The sequence below is a fragment of the Neolamprologus brichardi genome, chromosome 13 (genome assembly GCF_056152115.1).
Source record: "Neolamprologus brichardi isolate AB-2024 chromosome 13, ASM5615211v1, whole genome shotgun sequence".
NCBI lineage: Eukaryota > Metazoa > Chordata > Actinopteri > Cichliformes > Cichlidae > Neolamprologus > Neolamprologus brichardi.
Window position 1 is genome coordinate 27,002,933 of NC_142116.1, and position 15,580 is coordinate 27,018,512.

A 15,580-nucleotide genomic window follows, 5' to 3' on the forward strand; every position below is an offset into this window, starting at 1 on the left:
TCACTGCGTTAAGCCTGCAGTTGGGCTTATAACCCTGAAACAGATGTGGCGTCACGTCACTGATGTTTACTGATTTTACACCTTTGATATACTGATTGAATATATCGAGAAAATAATGTTTGTTTAAACGCGATGACGACCATCGGTGCATTTACTGACTTATTTTGAGAAAAGCTGCTAAGACGTGTTTAACAGCGGTAATGACAGGAGCGTCATGATACAAGCACATTTTAACTTAAGGCTAAATAACATGTCAGCTGAAGGTCTTATCGTGCCTAACAAACTAACGTGTCTAAAGCTGCTTTATATCGCGTAACTATTGGGTCAATGATATGGCTGTATGAAGTGACCCGGAAGTACTTGCGTGGCACGAAGAAGAAGAAGAGCTTGTTGAATTTTGGCGCTGACTAGTGATGTTTTTTTGTTTTTTTAAACTTTATTTAACAAACAATGAGTATACAACATACGAACAGATGAAGTATACAAAACAACAGAACATGAACACAAAAAGCCAGGGGTGAAAGAAAAAGGTAACAATTATAAGAATACACGCAAAAATTCACAAACATATATTGTTTTGAGAGCCTTTTTGTTGGTGGAGTCTGATATTGATTGTGCGTACATTTCCACATCCTTAAAAAAATGGCAGAAATATGGTGTTTTGTTAGTAAACTTACATTTATGGATAAAAAATTTAGCTAAAAGTATTAACAAATTGATCATAAAAAAACATTTATCATTCTTCTTGGGGAACTTAAAGAAACAGAATAAAACATTTTCCCATCGTAAAGAAAACTCCCTTAAAATATGGACAGCTGACTAGTGATGTGCAATACCACTGATTTCCTTTCCGATCCGTTACCAAGTAAAATTCAGGGTGGTATCAACGACACTGGTCCGATACCGATACTTTGTACAAAAACTTAACGTGTTACTGTATTTCAAATTCTTCATAATGTTTTGTTGGTCATTTCATAATGACTACAGGTCATCAGACTATTTGTTCTTATTGTTTAATTATGAAGAATTATCATATTGAAATAAAAAAAAAATGAAGTTGTGTGTTAATTGACGCTATCTGAACACATATCTTGTCATTTAACATGTATAAACTTGCCTGGACATTTCGCACTTTCCCACATTCGCAGCAGTGCTGTGGCACACTACAAATTTTGGTATCAAGTAAATATAGGGCCATATTGCCGATATCAGTACGACTAATTTTAAGTTATTTAGGCAGCTAATTGGGGGAGAGTGGTGTGCTATGACTTATAAGATATATTCTCAATTTCGGATCGATGCACCCACCTCTAAAGCTGACAAACTGGTTCGTCTTTTTAATCCAAACAGCTGATAATGCAGCAGCAACTGAAACAAAGGGCATAAATGTTGGGTGAAAACGGAACCCTAAATTAACTATGATCATTTTACTATAACTCAAACAAGCACAGTTCAGTTCACCTGAGGGTTTAACTTAACCTGTTATTAAAGGTTCAAAAAATAACATGTCATGACATTAAATTGTAGATGCACTGTTAATTAGCATTAATGATATTAAAGTAATTAAAATAACATTAATTAACTATTTGCATGATCACCGCTTGTCAGTTACATTGATTGATTATTTCATAAACAATCAGATCTTGTGGCTCACTCTGAGTTAGCACCTTTCCTTTCATAAAGGATGGTCAAATCTATCCTCTGCTAAAGACGCTGATAACAGAAGTACTAAAGAACCATACTATTTTAAACCAACCTCCAAGCTGCCATTTTTGCCAAGATTTTAGAAAATACTTTGGCCACTCAACTGATTTATTTCATGAATTTATTTCTGCTCCCATAATACATTGACACAGCTCTGGTCAAGCTCTAAAATGATTTGCTGCTCACTCTCAGCTGCTCTCCATTGTAATTGTGGGGCGATCGTGGCTCGAGAGTTGGGAGTTCACCTTGTAATCGGAAGGTTGCTGGTTCGAGCCCTGGCTTGGACAGTCTCGGTCGTTGTGTCCTTGGGCAAGACACTTCACCCGTTGCCTACTGGTGGTGGTCAGAGTGGCCAGTGTCCGGCAGCCTCGCCTCTGTCAGTGCTGTCAGCCAGGGTGGCTGTGGCTACAATGTAGCTTGCCATCACCAGTGTGTGAATGGGTGGATGACTGAATATGTACAGCTTTGGGGACTAGTAAAGCGCTGTACAAATACAGGCCATTTACCATTTCTCCTTGACCTCAGCTCAGTCTTTAATACTGTAACCACAATATTTTAATCAGATGTCTGAAAAATTGTCTGAAAAACAGTGTTGATGTCAGTGATGTAGTGCACAGCTAGCTCTGTTCATATTCATCAAATTAAATTCTTTAACAAATTTTAAACAATTTTTATTTCCATTTAAGTTGGGTTTTTCTGTATATGTGTTTTTCAAATACGCTTATTTTTAAGTTTTAGAGAGTTTTAGAGTATTTGACCAGTTCATTGCCGGTTCAAATCCTCCCCAAATACATTCATGCAGAATGCAGAAGCAATGATAGAAGAGGAACGAAACAGTTTCAACATTTTGAATCTGTCTTCCTCTTTTTTACAATGAAAACCATGTTTGCCACAACATGGTAATTTTGATAAATGAGAAATATGTTGTCTAACAATGGCAGACACACATACACACACGATTACATCAAATTTAAATGTCACCTCTAATATCACCTGTGAAAATCAGAGAGAGCATTTCTCATTAAATGTTTGCAGTATTCAGGCAAACAATCAGGTAAATGTCCATCCCAGATGTTTTAACAAATTTGTCTCGTATGTGTCATTTTGAACTGTTTTGAACTGTTCACCTCATCAAAATAGGCTAGCATTATTTATGGGAACACTGAAAACAATTTTGTAAGCCCGAGTGTAGAAAAGTTGCAGCATAGAGGAGCCCAATCAGATAAATTTTAAGCAGGGACATAGTCTGCAGATGACAGAGGAAGAGCTGTAAGGTTGCATGGTAGTGCAGCAAGGACAGAACATGAGAACAGAAGAAGAGTGCTCTTGTTAGGGATAGCATTAGGTTTGTGGTTGATGAAACTCTCTGCTCAAAGGGAGCAGAGTGACCGGTAGTACAGTGATTGCCAGCACTGCTTTGCTTTGTGAGAAACTGATGCTGAAGTTTAGCAAAGTATACTATATTGCCAAAATATCATTGAATTCAAGTGTTCCAATCACTTCCTGCCACAGGTGTATAAAATCAAGCACCTAGGCATGCAGACTGCTTCTACAAACATTTGTGAAAGATAGATCGCTTCCAGGAACACTGTGATAGGATGCCACCTGTGCAACAAGTCCAACTGTGAAATGTCCTCACTACTACATATTCCACAGTCAGCTGTTAGTGATATTATAACAAAGTGGAAGCAATTAGGAACAACAGCAACTAAGCCATGGAAGCAGTAGGCAAAGTAAAACCACACAGCACAGGGATTTTAATAAGGCACGTATGAAGTCTGTATTCCCCAAAATTCCACCAACATGATAAGTCATGTTGGTGGAATGAAATGGCTACAAAAACAACACCGTGATCCCTGAGTTTGACAAAAAGCCACAGACTGAACAGCAGCTATATCTTTGCCTCGACATCCAACTTTGTTGTAGCGTTCGTGTGGCATACTAATTACGTCATGCTCAGCCTCGTTGCTATGACAACAACCACGGACATTAGGTGGTACTAAATTGTAATGGAAAACCAGTTGAGCTGAATCAAGTCGTGGCTAGCTGACCCGAGTAGGTACTAATGGAAAAGGAACTAAACAGACCAGGGAAACCTACAGGAGGAGGATGGAGGTTGCTATCAATGAGGATGTTGATAGCAACCCCCGCCAGGTGTGGAGAGGGATCTAACCAGGTTATTCCACCTCTCCGTCACATATGCCACTGTTTGCACCTGTCTGAAGGCCTCCACTATCATTCCTATCCTTAAGACTGGAATAGACAGCCTCAATGACTACAGACCTATACCCCTCACGTCTGTAGTCATGAAGTGTTTTGAGCAGATACTGTCTCAGTACATCAGAGACTGTCTACCCCCCTTGACTGACTCCCACCAGTTTGCTTACAGAGCAAATTGGTCCACAGAGGATGCCATCACCATCACCCTAAGCCATCTGAAGAACAGGAAGAGCTACGTGAGGGTGCTCTTCATGGCCTACAGCTCAGTGTTCAACACCATAATCCTAGACATGCACACTACAGCTGGGTATTGTCACTGATTTATTCAACCGATTCACTTCCGATTCACAATGTTCTGATTCAATCTCCGATTCAATTCAAGTTTGAATCAGTCAGTCTTATAACTACCGTCTCACTTCTTGGAGACTGCAAGAAGAGAAGCTGGTCTGCATATTGTGGAGTCATGCAGCTCCTTTGTGCAGTAACAATGTCACCAGCAGTTGAAAAAACTTGTTCAGAATGAACTCTGGTCCAAGGTAAGGAAAGATACTGCTTTTCTTGGACAGCCAAAAGAGGATATTCCTCTGCATGGTCCCTCCACCAGATCAAAGGATCCTTAGAAAGTGGAACAGGTTGAACTTCCCTGTATCGATTCACTTCTTCCTTTGCCCTTTCAGTTAGTGTTTTCTGTGACGCTGTTTTTTTTGGTGAGTGGACTGGCCCAAGGAGAAACATGAATGCAGAGTCCTTTGATATCTTAGGTGGAGGGGCATAATCCATTTCAACATGACCAGGGGAGATGTCAGGGACAGTTTCCTCAACTTTGTCACCACCAGACTCTTGCTGTAGAAAAATGAAAACTTAATTGATAAAGAGAAATTAATTTGCAAAATAAAAAAAATAAAAATAACTCACCAGACAATTTAACATATTCATATTGGCAATGGAAGGAAATGACTATTTGTATTCAAAATTGAGTAGTGCAAAGAAACAATCAATTTTTTTAACTAACATTTTTAAAATATTTACATTTTTGCACTATATTAATAATTTCTCATGTCATACATGCATCTCTACAGTTACACACATGCATGGCATATACAGTGGGGCAAAAAAGTATTTAGTCAGCCACCGATTGTGCAAGTTCCCCCACTTAAAATGATGACAGAGGTCAGTAATTTGCACCAGAGGTACACTTCAACTGTGAGAGACAGAATGTGAAAAAAAAATCCATGAATTCACATGGTAGGATTTGTAAAGAATTTATTCGTAAATCAGGGTGGAAAATAAGTATTTGGTCACCTCAAACAAGGAAAATCCCTGGCTCTCACAGACCTGTAACGTCTTCTGTAAGAAGCTTTTCTGTCCCCCACTCGTTACCTGTATGAATGGCACCTGTTTGACCTCATCATCTGTATAAAAGACACCTGTCCACAGCCTCAACCAGTCAGACTCCAAACTCCGCCATGGCCAAGACCAAAGAGCTTTCGAAGGACACCAGGAAAAGAATTGTAGACCTGCACCAGACTGGGAAGAGTGAATCTACAATAGGCAAGCAGCTTGGTGTGAAAAAATCAACTGTGGGAGCAATCATCAGAAAATGGAAGACATACAAGACCACTGATAATCTCCCTCGATCTGGGGCTCCACGCAAGATCTCATCCCGTGGGGTCAAAATGATCATGAGAACGGTGAGCAAAGATCCCAGAACCACACGGGGGGACCTGGTGAATGACCTGCAGAGAGCTGGGACCAAAGTAACAAAGGTCACCATCAGTAACACACTACAACGGCAGGGAATCAAATCCCGCAGTGCCAGACGTGTTCCGCTGCTGAAGCCAGTGCATGTCCAGGCCCATCTGAAGTTTGCCAGAGAGCACATGGATGATACAGCAGAGGATTGGGAGAATGTCATGTGGTCAGATGAAACCAAAGTAGAACTTTTTGGTATAAACTCAACTCGTCGTGTTTGGAGGAAGAAGAATACTGAGTTGCATCCCAAGAACACCATACCTACTGTGAAGCATGGGGGTGGAAACATCATGCTATGAGGCTGTTTTTCTGCCAAGGGGACAGGACGACTGATCCGTGTTAAGGACAGAATGAATGGGGCCAAGTATCGTGAGATTTTGAGCCAAAACCTCCTTCCATCAGTGAGAACTTTGAAGATGAAACGAGGCTGGGTCTTCCAACATGACAATGATCCAAAACACACCGCCCGGGCAACAAAGGAGTGGCTCCGTAAGAAGCATTTGAAAGTCCTGGAGTGGCCTAGCCAGTCTCCAGACCTCAACCCCATAGAAAATCTGTGGCGGGAGTTGAAAGTCCGTGTTGCTCGGCGACAGCCCCAAAACATCACTGCTCTTGAGAAGATCTGCATGGAGGAATGGGCCAAAATACCAGCTACTGTGAGTGCAAACCTGGTAAAGACCTATAGTAAACGTTTGACCTCTGTTATTGCCAACAAAGGTTATGTTACAAAGTATTGAGTTGTATTTTTGTTATTGACCAAATACTTATTTTCCACCCTGATTTACGAATAAATTCTTTACAAATCCTACCATGTGAATTCATGGATTTTTTTTTTTTTCACATTCTGTCTCTCACAGTTGAAGTGTACCTCTGGTGCAAATTACTGACCTCTGTCATCATTTTAAGTGGGGGAACTTGCACAATCGGTGGCTGACTAAATACTTTTTTGCCCCACTGTACACACATTTCATAAACATACTTTGACTTCAAGTTGTTTGACTTCAGTGAGAGACACTGATCCTCTTGTCCAGCAGTTGTGCATGCAGAGGTGATGGATAGAGTTGGGGATTTTTCTTCAGACAAAACCAGTGTGGCTGCTTTCAGTGGTTTCAAAGCTTTCACTATATCTTCTCCATCAGCCTCTGTAAGAGTACAGAGATTACTGTCACTTCTCCTCACTTCAGGTGAGAGTAGAGCTGCAGAGATCGCTGGTTGTTGCTGTAGGAAGTGTTCCAGCATCTCCAACGTGCTGTTCCATCTGGTCACCCCATCAGTCGCCAGCTTATGGGCAGGTAGCTTCAGTATCTTTTGCTTCTCTGTAAGCTTGCGACTTCCAATAGTGCTGCTATGAAAAAAGGATGCTATGCGTCTCACTCGGCCAAGCAGCTGAGCAACAGCTGGAACTTTCAGACCTACTTCTGAAGCCAAATTAAGTGTGTGGGCAAAACAACCAATGTGCAACCAGCCCGTTATTTCCACAGCTCTCACCATATTTGTAGCGTTGTCAGTTATGATGACAGAGTTTTTGTTTGTAAGCTCACAATCTTCTATTGCCTTGGACATTATTTGAGATAAATTAACTTCTGTGTGGCTTGCTTCAGTTGTTCTTGTCCGTTAGACATGGGACACAGTCAGGTAATTATCTGTTGCTCTGGATGTCCAGCTGTCACAGTTATAGCGACTTTCTCTGCTGACTTGAGTGAGGCTGTAACATCGTTTTTCACTTCTGCATACATGTTTGGGATTACCACTCCACTAAAATTTTTGCATGTTGGTAAAAATGTAGCGTGGATTTGGACAGACGTATGTCTTTACATATGAAAGTTTGATAAACTAGGTTATTTTTTTGAGCACGTGGAAAAGTGGATGCAAACTTCACTGCAAATGCCTTTTTGAGTGAGTTTTGCTTCATGTTGGGTATTTTTGCTAGCATATCTGGATGATGCCTTGCTAAATGATTTCTGAGATTTGTGGTATTTCCACAATGTTTTACCATATGGCTTTGCTTTTGTCCAGCTCTTCACTGTATTCACAGTTCTTGAATCCAAAGTGCTGCCAGACATCTGCCTTTAGGCTTTGACAGCGCCCTCAGTGGAGGAGCCACTTTCCAGAAGAGTTGAAGCTGTTATAGCTTCAAATTCATGGGCCAACAACATGTTAACCCCTGTGTTAAGTTATTCATTGACAGAAAAACATGACTGACAAAATGGAGACCGACAAAATGCTGCAAGAAACATGTCACGGCAATTGAGTAAAAACAGGCCCCTGTACAGGCCTGACCTCACTTGTATGTCTAATTACTGAGGTTGTGTAAAATCAGCTAATTTGCAAAAATTAGTCATGTTTACATATTTGTCAGTCCCCTCAAACCATTTTAGCTTTGTTTTGTTTGTTTTTTTAACTTTGTTTTAATTTACACTTATATACTGCTGCCACGTTTATAGTTGTTGTGGCATTTGCACTTTTATTTTATTTTCAATCATAATATCATTAAAAGAAAAATACATGGCTTAAAAAAATCAAAGCAAATACATGCATATTTCAAACAAAATTGTCTGCCCCCATCTAAACACACTTTTGTATTACTCTCTCTTTTTTCCCGAAATATAGTAAAAATAGGTTTCCATGACTTTTTGAAGTGTTTGTGATGCCTGAGGGAGTATGTTATTTTTTCCAACCACATTTAACCACATATGGTATGTTGGAGGAATGCTTTTGAGACATCTATATGTAATGCCTTTAACTGTTGCTGCAACAGATAGCAGGTATTTACTAGCAGGAATTAACCAAAGTGATGCAACCTTGGACAAAATTTGGTCAAATATCTAAATATCTTGTTGAGTGCATCAAAAACATTCCAATATATAGAGGGCAGGGTATGAGCAAGTGAGTGTGTGCCACAATTTCTCCAACATCTACTTGGGTTATGTTGGTATTTTTTTTTTTTTTTTTAATCGTATTGTCTGTGTAGAGTCTCACCCATCCATTTGATGGTGGCATTAAGCACTTGAAATAAAGGCCAGTGATTGTTTTTGATCCATTCAAGAGGCTTCTTCAGTTGTTAAAACTGATATAGAGCCCAGGTATTTTACCCCTACTGGAGTGCTCCTGAGAGTCAACCTGTAGTCGGAGGTCTGAGAAAAACAGAAAAAATGAACGTTCATATTTTACTGATTTTATTATATCCAAATTGCAGGATGAACACAGGTACTTCAATGGCGACTGGAGTACCTGTGAAAGAAACAGTGCAAACATACAGCAGAACAACCTGACCTGCAAGAGGCCGTTAATCACCCGAAATCTTTAACTCGTGTCAAAATTTTTAAAATCATCGCCACACAAAATTACAAGTTCCTTCGACAGTGTGTAAAGCAGGATTGTAGGGATGTTTAACTCAGGCAATGTGTGTCTTATTTCCTAATTTCTTTATTTGAAAGACAAGATTTTCAGCTACTCTCTAAACAAAGCAGGCACTTTCATCTGGTTCTGTCAGAATATGTGTTCCAACATATACATTTATGCAACAACACAGAAGCGGTGAAAAAATGTAGACTACTAGTACAAAATGCAATTTGGAAACAACAAAAATATGCAATAGTGCACTACAGTAGCAAGATGGTGCTTTGACCAGTATCCCACCTCTACACACTTCTGCATCGTCACATATTCTTTTATCATCTTCTTGCTACATCATTCTACACGCTTACTGCTCTTATGGTTTCGTGGCGTGATAAACTGTTTACCAAAACATTAACCTCTATGTTGGTGAAGAAACTGTTGACTCAAGCTTGAGAAATGTGCTCTACAACAGCAATAATTGTGGCATTTATGGGCTTGGCAGGTTTTGACAGTTAGATAGGCTCTTCCACATGTGAGGACTTACAAAATGAAAAATGGAGTCACACAGGGGTATACAACCAAACTTTGTTCAAATTGTAGACAACTTATTCTTGCAACATTCTCCTTAATGTCAAACAGCATTTACAAACTCCACCAAAGACCGAAAAGCGTTTCACACGCTGTTTTGACAGCTTGACAAAACAGCTTGTTTAGTCAAATGTGTGCTGTACGAATCTGAAAACACACATGGAGAAGTTAGTGGCAGTTAGTGGCTCTTGGCAAGAAACACTCTCCCCACATCAGTCACTCATCTTTAACATAGTAAGAAGGTGATTTAAGCTAGCTTTTTCTCTACTTAAATTTTCTCCACTGATGTTTTATCTAACAAGCGTTAGCTAGTTTATAAACTTGTCTATTTCAGCTAAGCAGAAGGTAGTTTGGGGGATGCCGTTATATAAAGTTTGCCTAACAGTGTTTTTTTAGTCAGTAACAATAAATGAAACCAGCATCAAACAGTTCATGGACTCCTCACTCGTCACTCACAGAAGTCTTCAGAGTCTTTAGCATCTTGCACACATGCTGCTTCCAGTCTTCCATTGAAGCAGACATTCATTGTATTTCAAAATCTTTGCCTTTCAGCTGTTGGGGACTCTCGTGCTAACCGGTCTGAAGATCTTCTTGAAGCAGATGGAGGTCTTGAGGGCATCACGAAACATGGAGCTGGAGAAAGCGTACACGATGGGGTCCAAAGCGCTGTTGAGGTAGGTTAACACGATGCATATCATGAAAACCTGGGTTACCTTAGTGTAGGACTCGCAGTCATGGGGGTGGTTTCCCTTGATGTAGGCCGCCGCTAGGCCTGTGATGACGCTTGGCATGAAGCACAAGGTAAACACCAGAATGATCACCATGACCGCTCTGATGGCCTTCCGTCCCTTCAGCTTCCTGCCTAGTCGCCGTTGGCGAAGCCGGCAGACTATCTTTGCTGAGCAGAAGAGCAGCAAGAACCAGGGCAGGAGGAACTCTGCAACAAAGGCAATGTAATGCAGCTTAATCGGCACAGGGTCTTCTTCATAGGAGTTGAAGCTACGGCACTTGCCACTCGCCTGGTGGAAAAGGTTAGCGGTCAGCAGCGGAATCCCGCGGACCACCACAGCAGCCCAGATCAAGCCTGCGAGCCAGCCCGCCTGTACTGAAGTCATTTGGCTGATGCAGTGATGTGGGTGGACCACCTTAAAGTAGCGATCAAGTGCCACCGCTGTCATGAATCCAATACTAGCAGAGCGATTGACAGTCAGCATGAAAAGGCTGATTCTGCACCAGACCCATCCAAACACCCACTTCCCTCGCAGGTGGGTGTCGATGCGGAAAGGCACGTTGATGAGGACCAAGAAGTCAGCAAGAACCAGATTGAAGAGGAAGAGGGTGTGAGGTTTCCATGACTTCATGCAACAGCAGAAAATCCACAAAGATACTATTGTTCCCGGCAGGCCCAGTATCTCAATTATCAAGCCTATTTCCATGAACATATTTTCTTTATTATTTTTCATGTGCCCGCTGCAGTGCAGTGAAGAATTATTTACTGCCTTCATTTCAGCTACGTGCCTTCTGAGCTCTTTGGTTTATCCGTAGTTCCTTATTTTCAGCAGGTCATGTGTTCTTTCATAAAAGAGAGAAGTGCAAAGAAAATAATTTTTTCCTTTTATTGAACATTTTGTGAAATACTAGCACACACACCTGAAACTTTACACATCCTTCTGTTCTACCTTATTCGTCTGTTTCCCTTTAGATGAAAGCATCTATCAGTAAGATATATATCTGAAGCTAAACTTGAATACAGTAACCAGTTTATTGTTAGAAGCTTTCGTCTAACTTTTTGGAAGAAAATAAAGAAGCTCATTTAATGATTTCCATTTATGCATACCATGTAGTTATTTGTTTTTTAAACTTCAGTGCGAATCTCCCATGCAGTCTAACAAAGCAGTTTGCAAACTGTGTAAAATGATTTCATAAAAGATACATTTTCCTTTCTATGTAGCGTAGGATTAACCATTAAAAAACACCAGGATTCATGTTAGACTAACAACTTTTGTTTTTAAAAGTTGCCATGGCAGCATTTATGTGCACATAATCATAATTTATGCCCTGCATTCTAAACAGATATAAAGTAGAAAGTTTCATACTCACCAGCAGTCAACACTGACTTTCTGCATGAGAAGACGGCGATGTGTCTTCAGCTTGTGCAGTGAAAGTAATATGATGTGATAAGAGCCTTGGCAGTTTATAACTGCTGTCTCTGTCTGAGGGCTTGTTAGAACTTGTGGGTTATGAGTGCTCCAGAGAAGTGGCTCTGCAGCTGAACCACTTCTGCTATTATAGACGGTGACGTGTAATGAGCACCTTTATGACATTTTTCTTGACATTTTATGACACACAATATGTCAGAAAATTGTGTAATTTGTGTATTTTGAGAGAATCGTAAATTATCTGACATTATGAGGAGATGATACCTTTCTTTTTGTTTGCTTAGTGGGGGGAATGTGGGAAAGACTATCCAGGGCCCTAACAGTAGGAGGGGCCACGGCAAGCTTGAAATGCAAAACATTTGTTTTCATTTTTCATTTTTTTTCTACACAGTTAGTATGTGACTTAAATTGCTATAAATTGCCTCCCTACAAATGGCAGAAAATGTGTTTAGTCCACTCTACACCTGGTCTCTCCTTTAAAGTACAGCTAATTTACTCTATCAAGGTGACTGTTGACATGCACCCTATGCTATGTCATCTCAAGGAAACAGTTTCAGACTATAAAACTAACAAGAAGACGAAAGAAATGAGATTTCTTTCAAAACAAGAGTGACCATGTTGACTAGTGTAACTGTGAGCAGTTATTAAAGATAGGGAGCCAATGTAGATGTGCCACTACCAAAATAACCCAGCACAACACCACGATCAAACGACTTTCATTTTATAAACAGCCAGTGAAGCAGCAGCAGATCCCTCTCCAAACAATGTGACATAAGGTGAGCTCATATAGTGGCAACTTAACGTTATTCCAAGCAGTCGTTTGTACATTTAGATTTTCAGCAGTAAGCTTAGCAAGACTTCCACAAAGTAGCTTTAAATGTTATTTTAATAGTTCTCAGCCGCTGTGCCATGAGGTAAGCAGAGGATTTTGAGGAAGCCAGTGCATTTCAGGGTGATGAAATGGCATTTTAAAATACCTCAATGACACTGCTTTTTAATATATTAAAAAAAAGATAGGTAGCGTCCAGAGGGCATCCCTGTCAGATGCTTGAACCATCTCAACTGGCTCCTTTTGATGTGGAGGACCAGCGGCTCTACTCTGAGCCCCTCCCGGACGGCCAAACTCCTCACACTATCATTAAGGGAGAGGTCAGCCACCCTTCTAAGAAAGCTAATTTCTGTCGCTTGTATCCTCGATCTCGTTCTTTCAGTCACTACCCACAGCTCGTGACCATAGGTGAGGATAAGGATGTAGATCGACCGGTAAACTGAGAGGTTCGCTTATACACTCAGGTCTCTCTTCACCACGACGGCCCGGTAGAGCATCTGCATCACTGCAGCACCAGTCTGTCTGTCAATCACTCACTCCCCTCACTCGTGCACAAGACCCCAAGATGTTTAAATTCCTCTTGGGGCAGGAACTGACGCGGAGTGGACACTCCACCCTTTCTGGCTGAGGATTTGGAGGTGCTGATTCTCTTTCCCAACGCTTCACACTGGCCTGTGAACTGCTCCAGTCGGAGCTGGAGGCCGAATCCAACAGAACCACATCATCTGCAAAAAGCAGATGTGAGATTCTGAGACCACCCAAGTGGACCCCTCCCACCACTTGGCTGCACCTAGAAATTCTGTCCATAAAAACTATGAACAGAATCCGTGACAAAGGGCAGCCCTGGAAGAGTCCATGACTCACCAGCAGTGTTGGGCAAGTTACTCTGAAAAAGTAATTAGTTATAGTTACTAGTTACTTCTTCAAAAAAGTAACTGAGTTAGTAACTGTCATGGTCCTGGGTCGTTTGACCCAGCATTTTGTGTTTCATTTTGTGTTTCATCTTATGTTTTGTGTTAATTCTTATTTTGTATTAGTTCTTAGGGTTTGGTTCTTGTGTTTAGTGTTCTCCCTCCTGTGCTCTGTTCGTGTCCCTGAGTTAGTGTTGTAGAACAGTTTGTGCATTTCCTGTTTTACTTTGAAGGTCTGTGTCTCGTCGTGTCTAATTAGGTTCAGCTGTGTTCCCCTCTGGTGTGTCATTCCCTCATTACCTTGTGTGTATTTATAGTGTGTGCCTGCCTGTGTTCCTTGTCGGTTGTTGCTTGTCTGTGTTATTCAGCGTTTCTCCGCGTCTCTGCCCTGCTTTCTCCGTGTGATCTCTGTGTATCATCCCGTGTCCTTATGCTTTCAGGTTTGTTTATTAGTTAGTAGCTTTAGTAGCTCCCTGTTCCTTATTTCCTGTTTTGTACTTCGCCCTCACTGTAAATAAACACCCACTGGCACCCCAGCCTTGACAGTAACTGAGTTACAAGTAACTAATTACTAGGAAAAGTAACTATTGTGTTACTTTGAAAAAAAAATTTATCCCTCTGGGCTCCAGGGTATAGTTGGCTGTTTCTGACTACTTTTGTTTTTACTTCTACATTTCACCTTTAAAAATATTTACCTTCCCTCGTTTGGTATCATTCTTTTCAGCAAAACCTCACATGTCTGAATTTACAGTTATTTTATCATTTTGACATACTGTATTAACACAATTGATCCAAAATCAGACACAAAAATCTTTAAATCCAAGTAGAAAAAAGTTGTAATTTTTACTATAATAACTACAAAAATGTTTAACGAATCATTAACTTGAAATGCAAATATAAATTGTACATTTTCAAAACCTATGCACAAGTTTTGCAAACAACACAGTTATATGCAGCTACTTACCTAATAATGCAGCCAAGGCATTTTTTTAACTATTTCAAACTATTTACATTACAATCAGGCATTCTGCATCAAATAAGATGCCACACAAATTATTTGTGCCGCTCCAACAACTAATTGCTGTCCACTGTAAAATAAAGGAGAACATCACAAGCCTGATACCTGCAGGCATGAAAGCAGGAAGTGTATCACTCCTGTTTTCCACCTACACACAGCGTCTGGCTTTGGTGGCTTTTTGGCAGCACCCATGACATTCAGCAGACACACAAACTATCCACTACACTACACACTAAATATACAACACAATACACTAACAACACACTGCAAACACGCTAAACATCACAAATCTCTCAATTCTCAAAACTCGCTCTCTCTCTCTCACCGCCGTCCTGAAACTTCCTCCTCTTCCTAAACAACCAAATGCCATGTTGCCATTTCATTTTTTTAATGGTCAACATGGTGCATTTCTCCACCAATAGGAAAGAGTGGAGATGTATTCAGGAAAAAACATTGCGTATATTTTTTTATCATAACTCTGGTTTTATGTGGCCTATCAGCACAATTTAAAAACTGGTATAAAGTTTGAAGTCCACACTTTTAACACAAAAATGGAGAATCAGGGTTTCCTTGGGTTGACATAGCATCTTGTTGGTATGTCATCTGATTGGTTTACCATGACTACTTTATTCTTCCTCAGCCAATCAGCAGCACTTGTGTGATTGTTTCGCCCCGCTAGGTCCCGGTAAGATAAAGCAGACAGTTTCAACCGTCTGTGTGTTGAAAAAGTAACACATCCGCAACGCATTTTCTTCTTAGTAACTGTAACGGCGTTGTAACAATAGAAATAGTAATCCATTAGAGTTACTTAAAAAAGTAACGCCATTACTAACAGTGCTATTCCCATCCCGGCTCACCGGAAACAAGTCCGACTCTTGCTTTTATCACTTAAGGAATATTCACAAACTCCCATTGTGTCGTACTGAGAACTGGAAATTGTTGTTCATACATTTATTTCATCACGTCTGGATTGCAGTCTTTGTTTATTTGTCTTAAGCAAAACTTCCTGGGAATCAGGTTGTTCAGAATGCTGCTATGACGTCGTCTAAGTTTTCCAATT

General features: G+C 40.5%; 1 protein-coding gene across 1 annotated transcript; it reads right to left on the minus strand.

Annotated features, from left to right (window-relative positions):
- Positions 1 to 9,752: 9,752 nt before the first annotated feature.
- hcar1-3 (hydroxycarboxylic acid receptor 1-3) lies at positions 9,753 to 11,724 on the minus strand. The gene is made up of 2 exons (XM_087849784.1): positions 11,704 to 11,724; positions 9,753 to 11,175 (listed from the first exon to the last, which is right to left on the minus strand). The coding sequence occupies exon 2, from the start codon at positions 11,106 to 11,108 to the stop codon at positions 10,152 to 10,154; it is 957 nt and encodes a 318-aa protein (XP_087705910.1). The 5' UTR covers positions 11,109 to 11,175; positions 11,704 to 11,724; the 3' UTR covers positions 9,753 to 10,151.
- Positions 11,725 to 15,580: the final 3,856 nt, after the last annotated feature.

Coding starts and splice junctions, on each gene's coding strand:
- hcar1-3 (XM_087849784.1), bottom strand. CDS start 11,108: ATGAAGGCAGTAAATAATTCTTCACTGCACTGCAGCGGGCACATGAAA.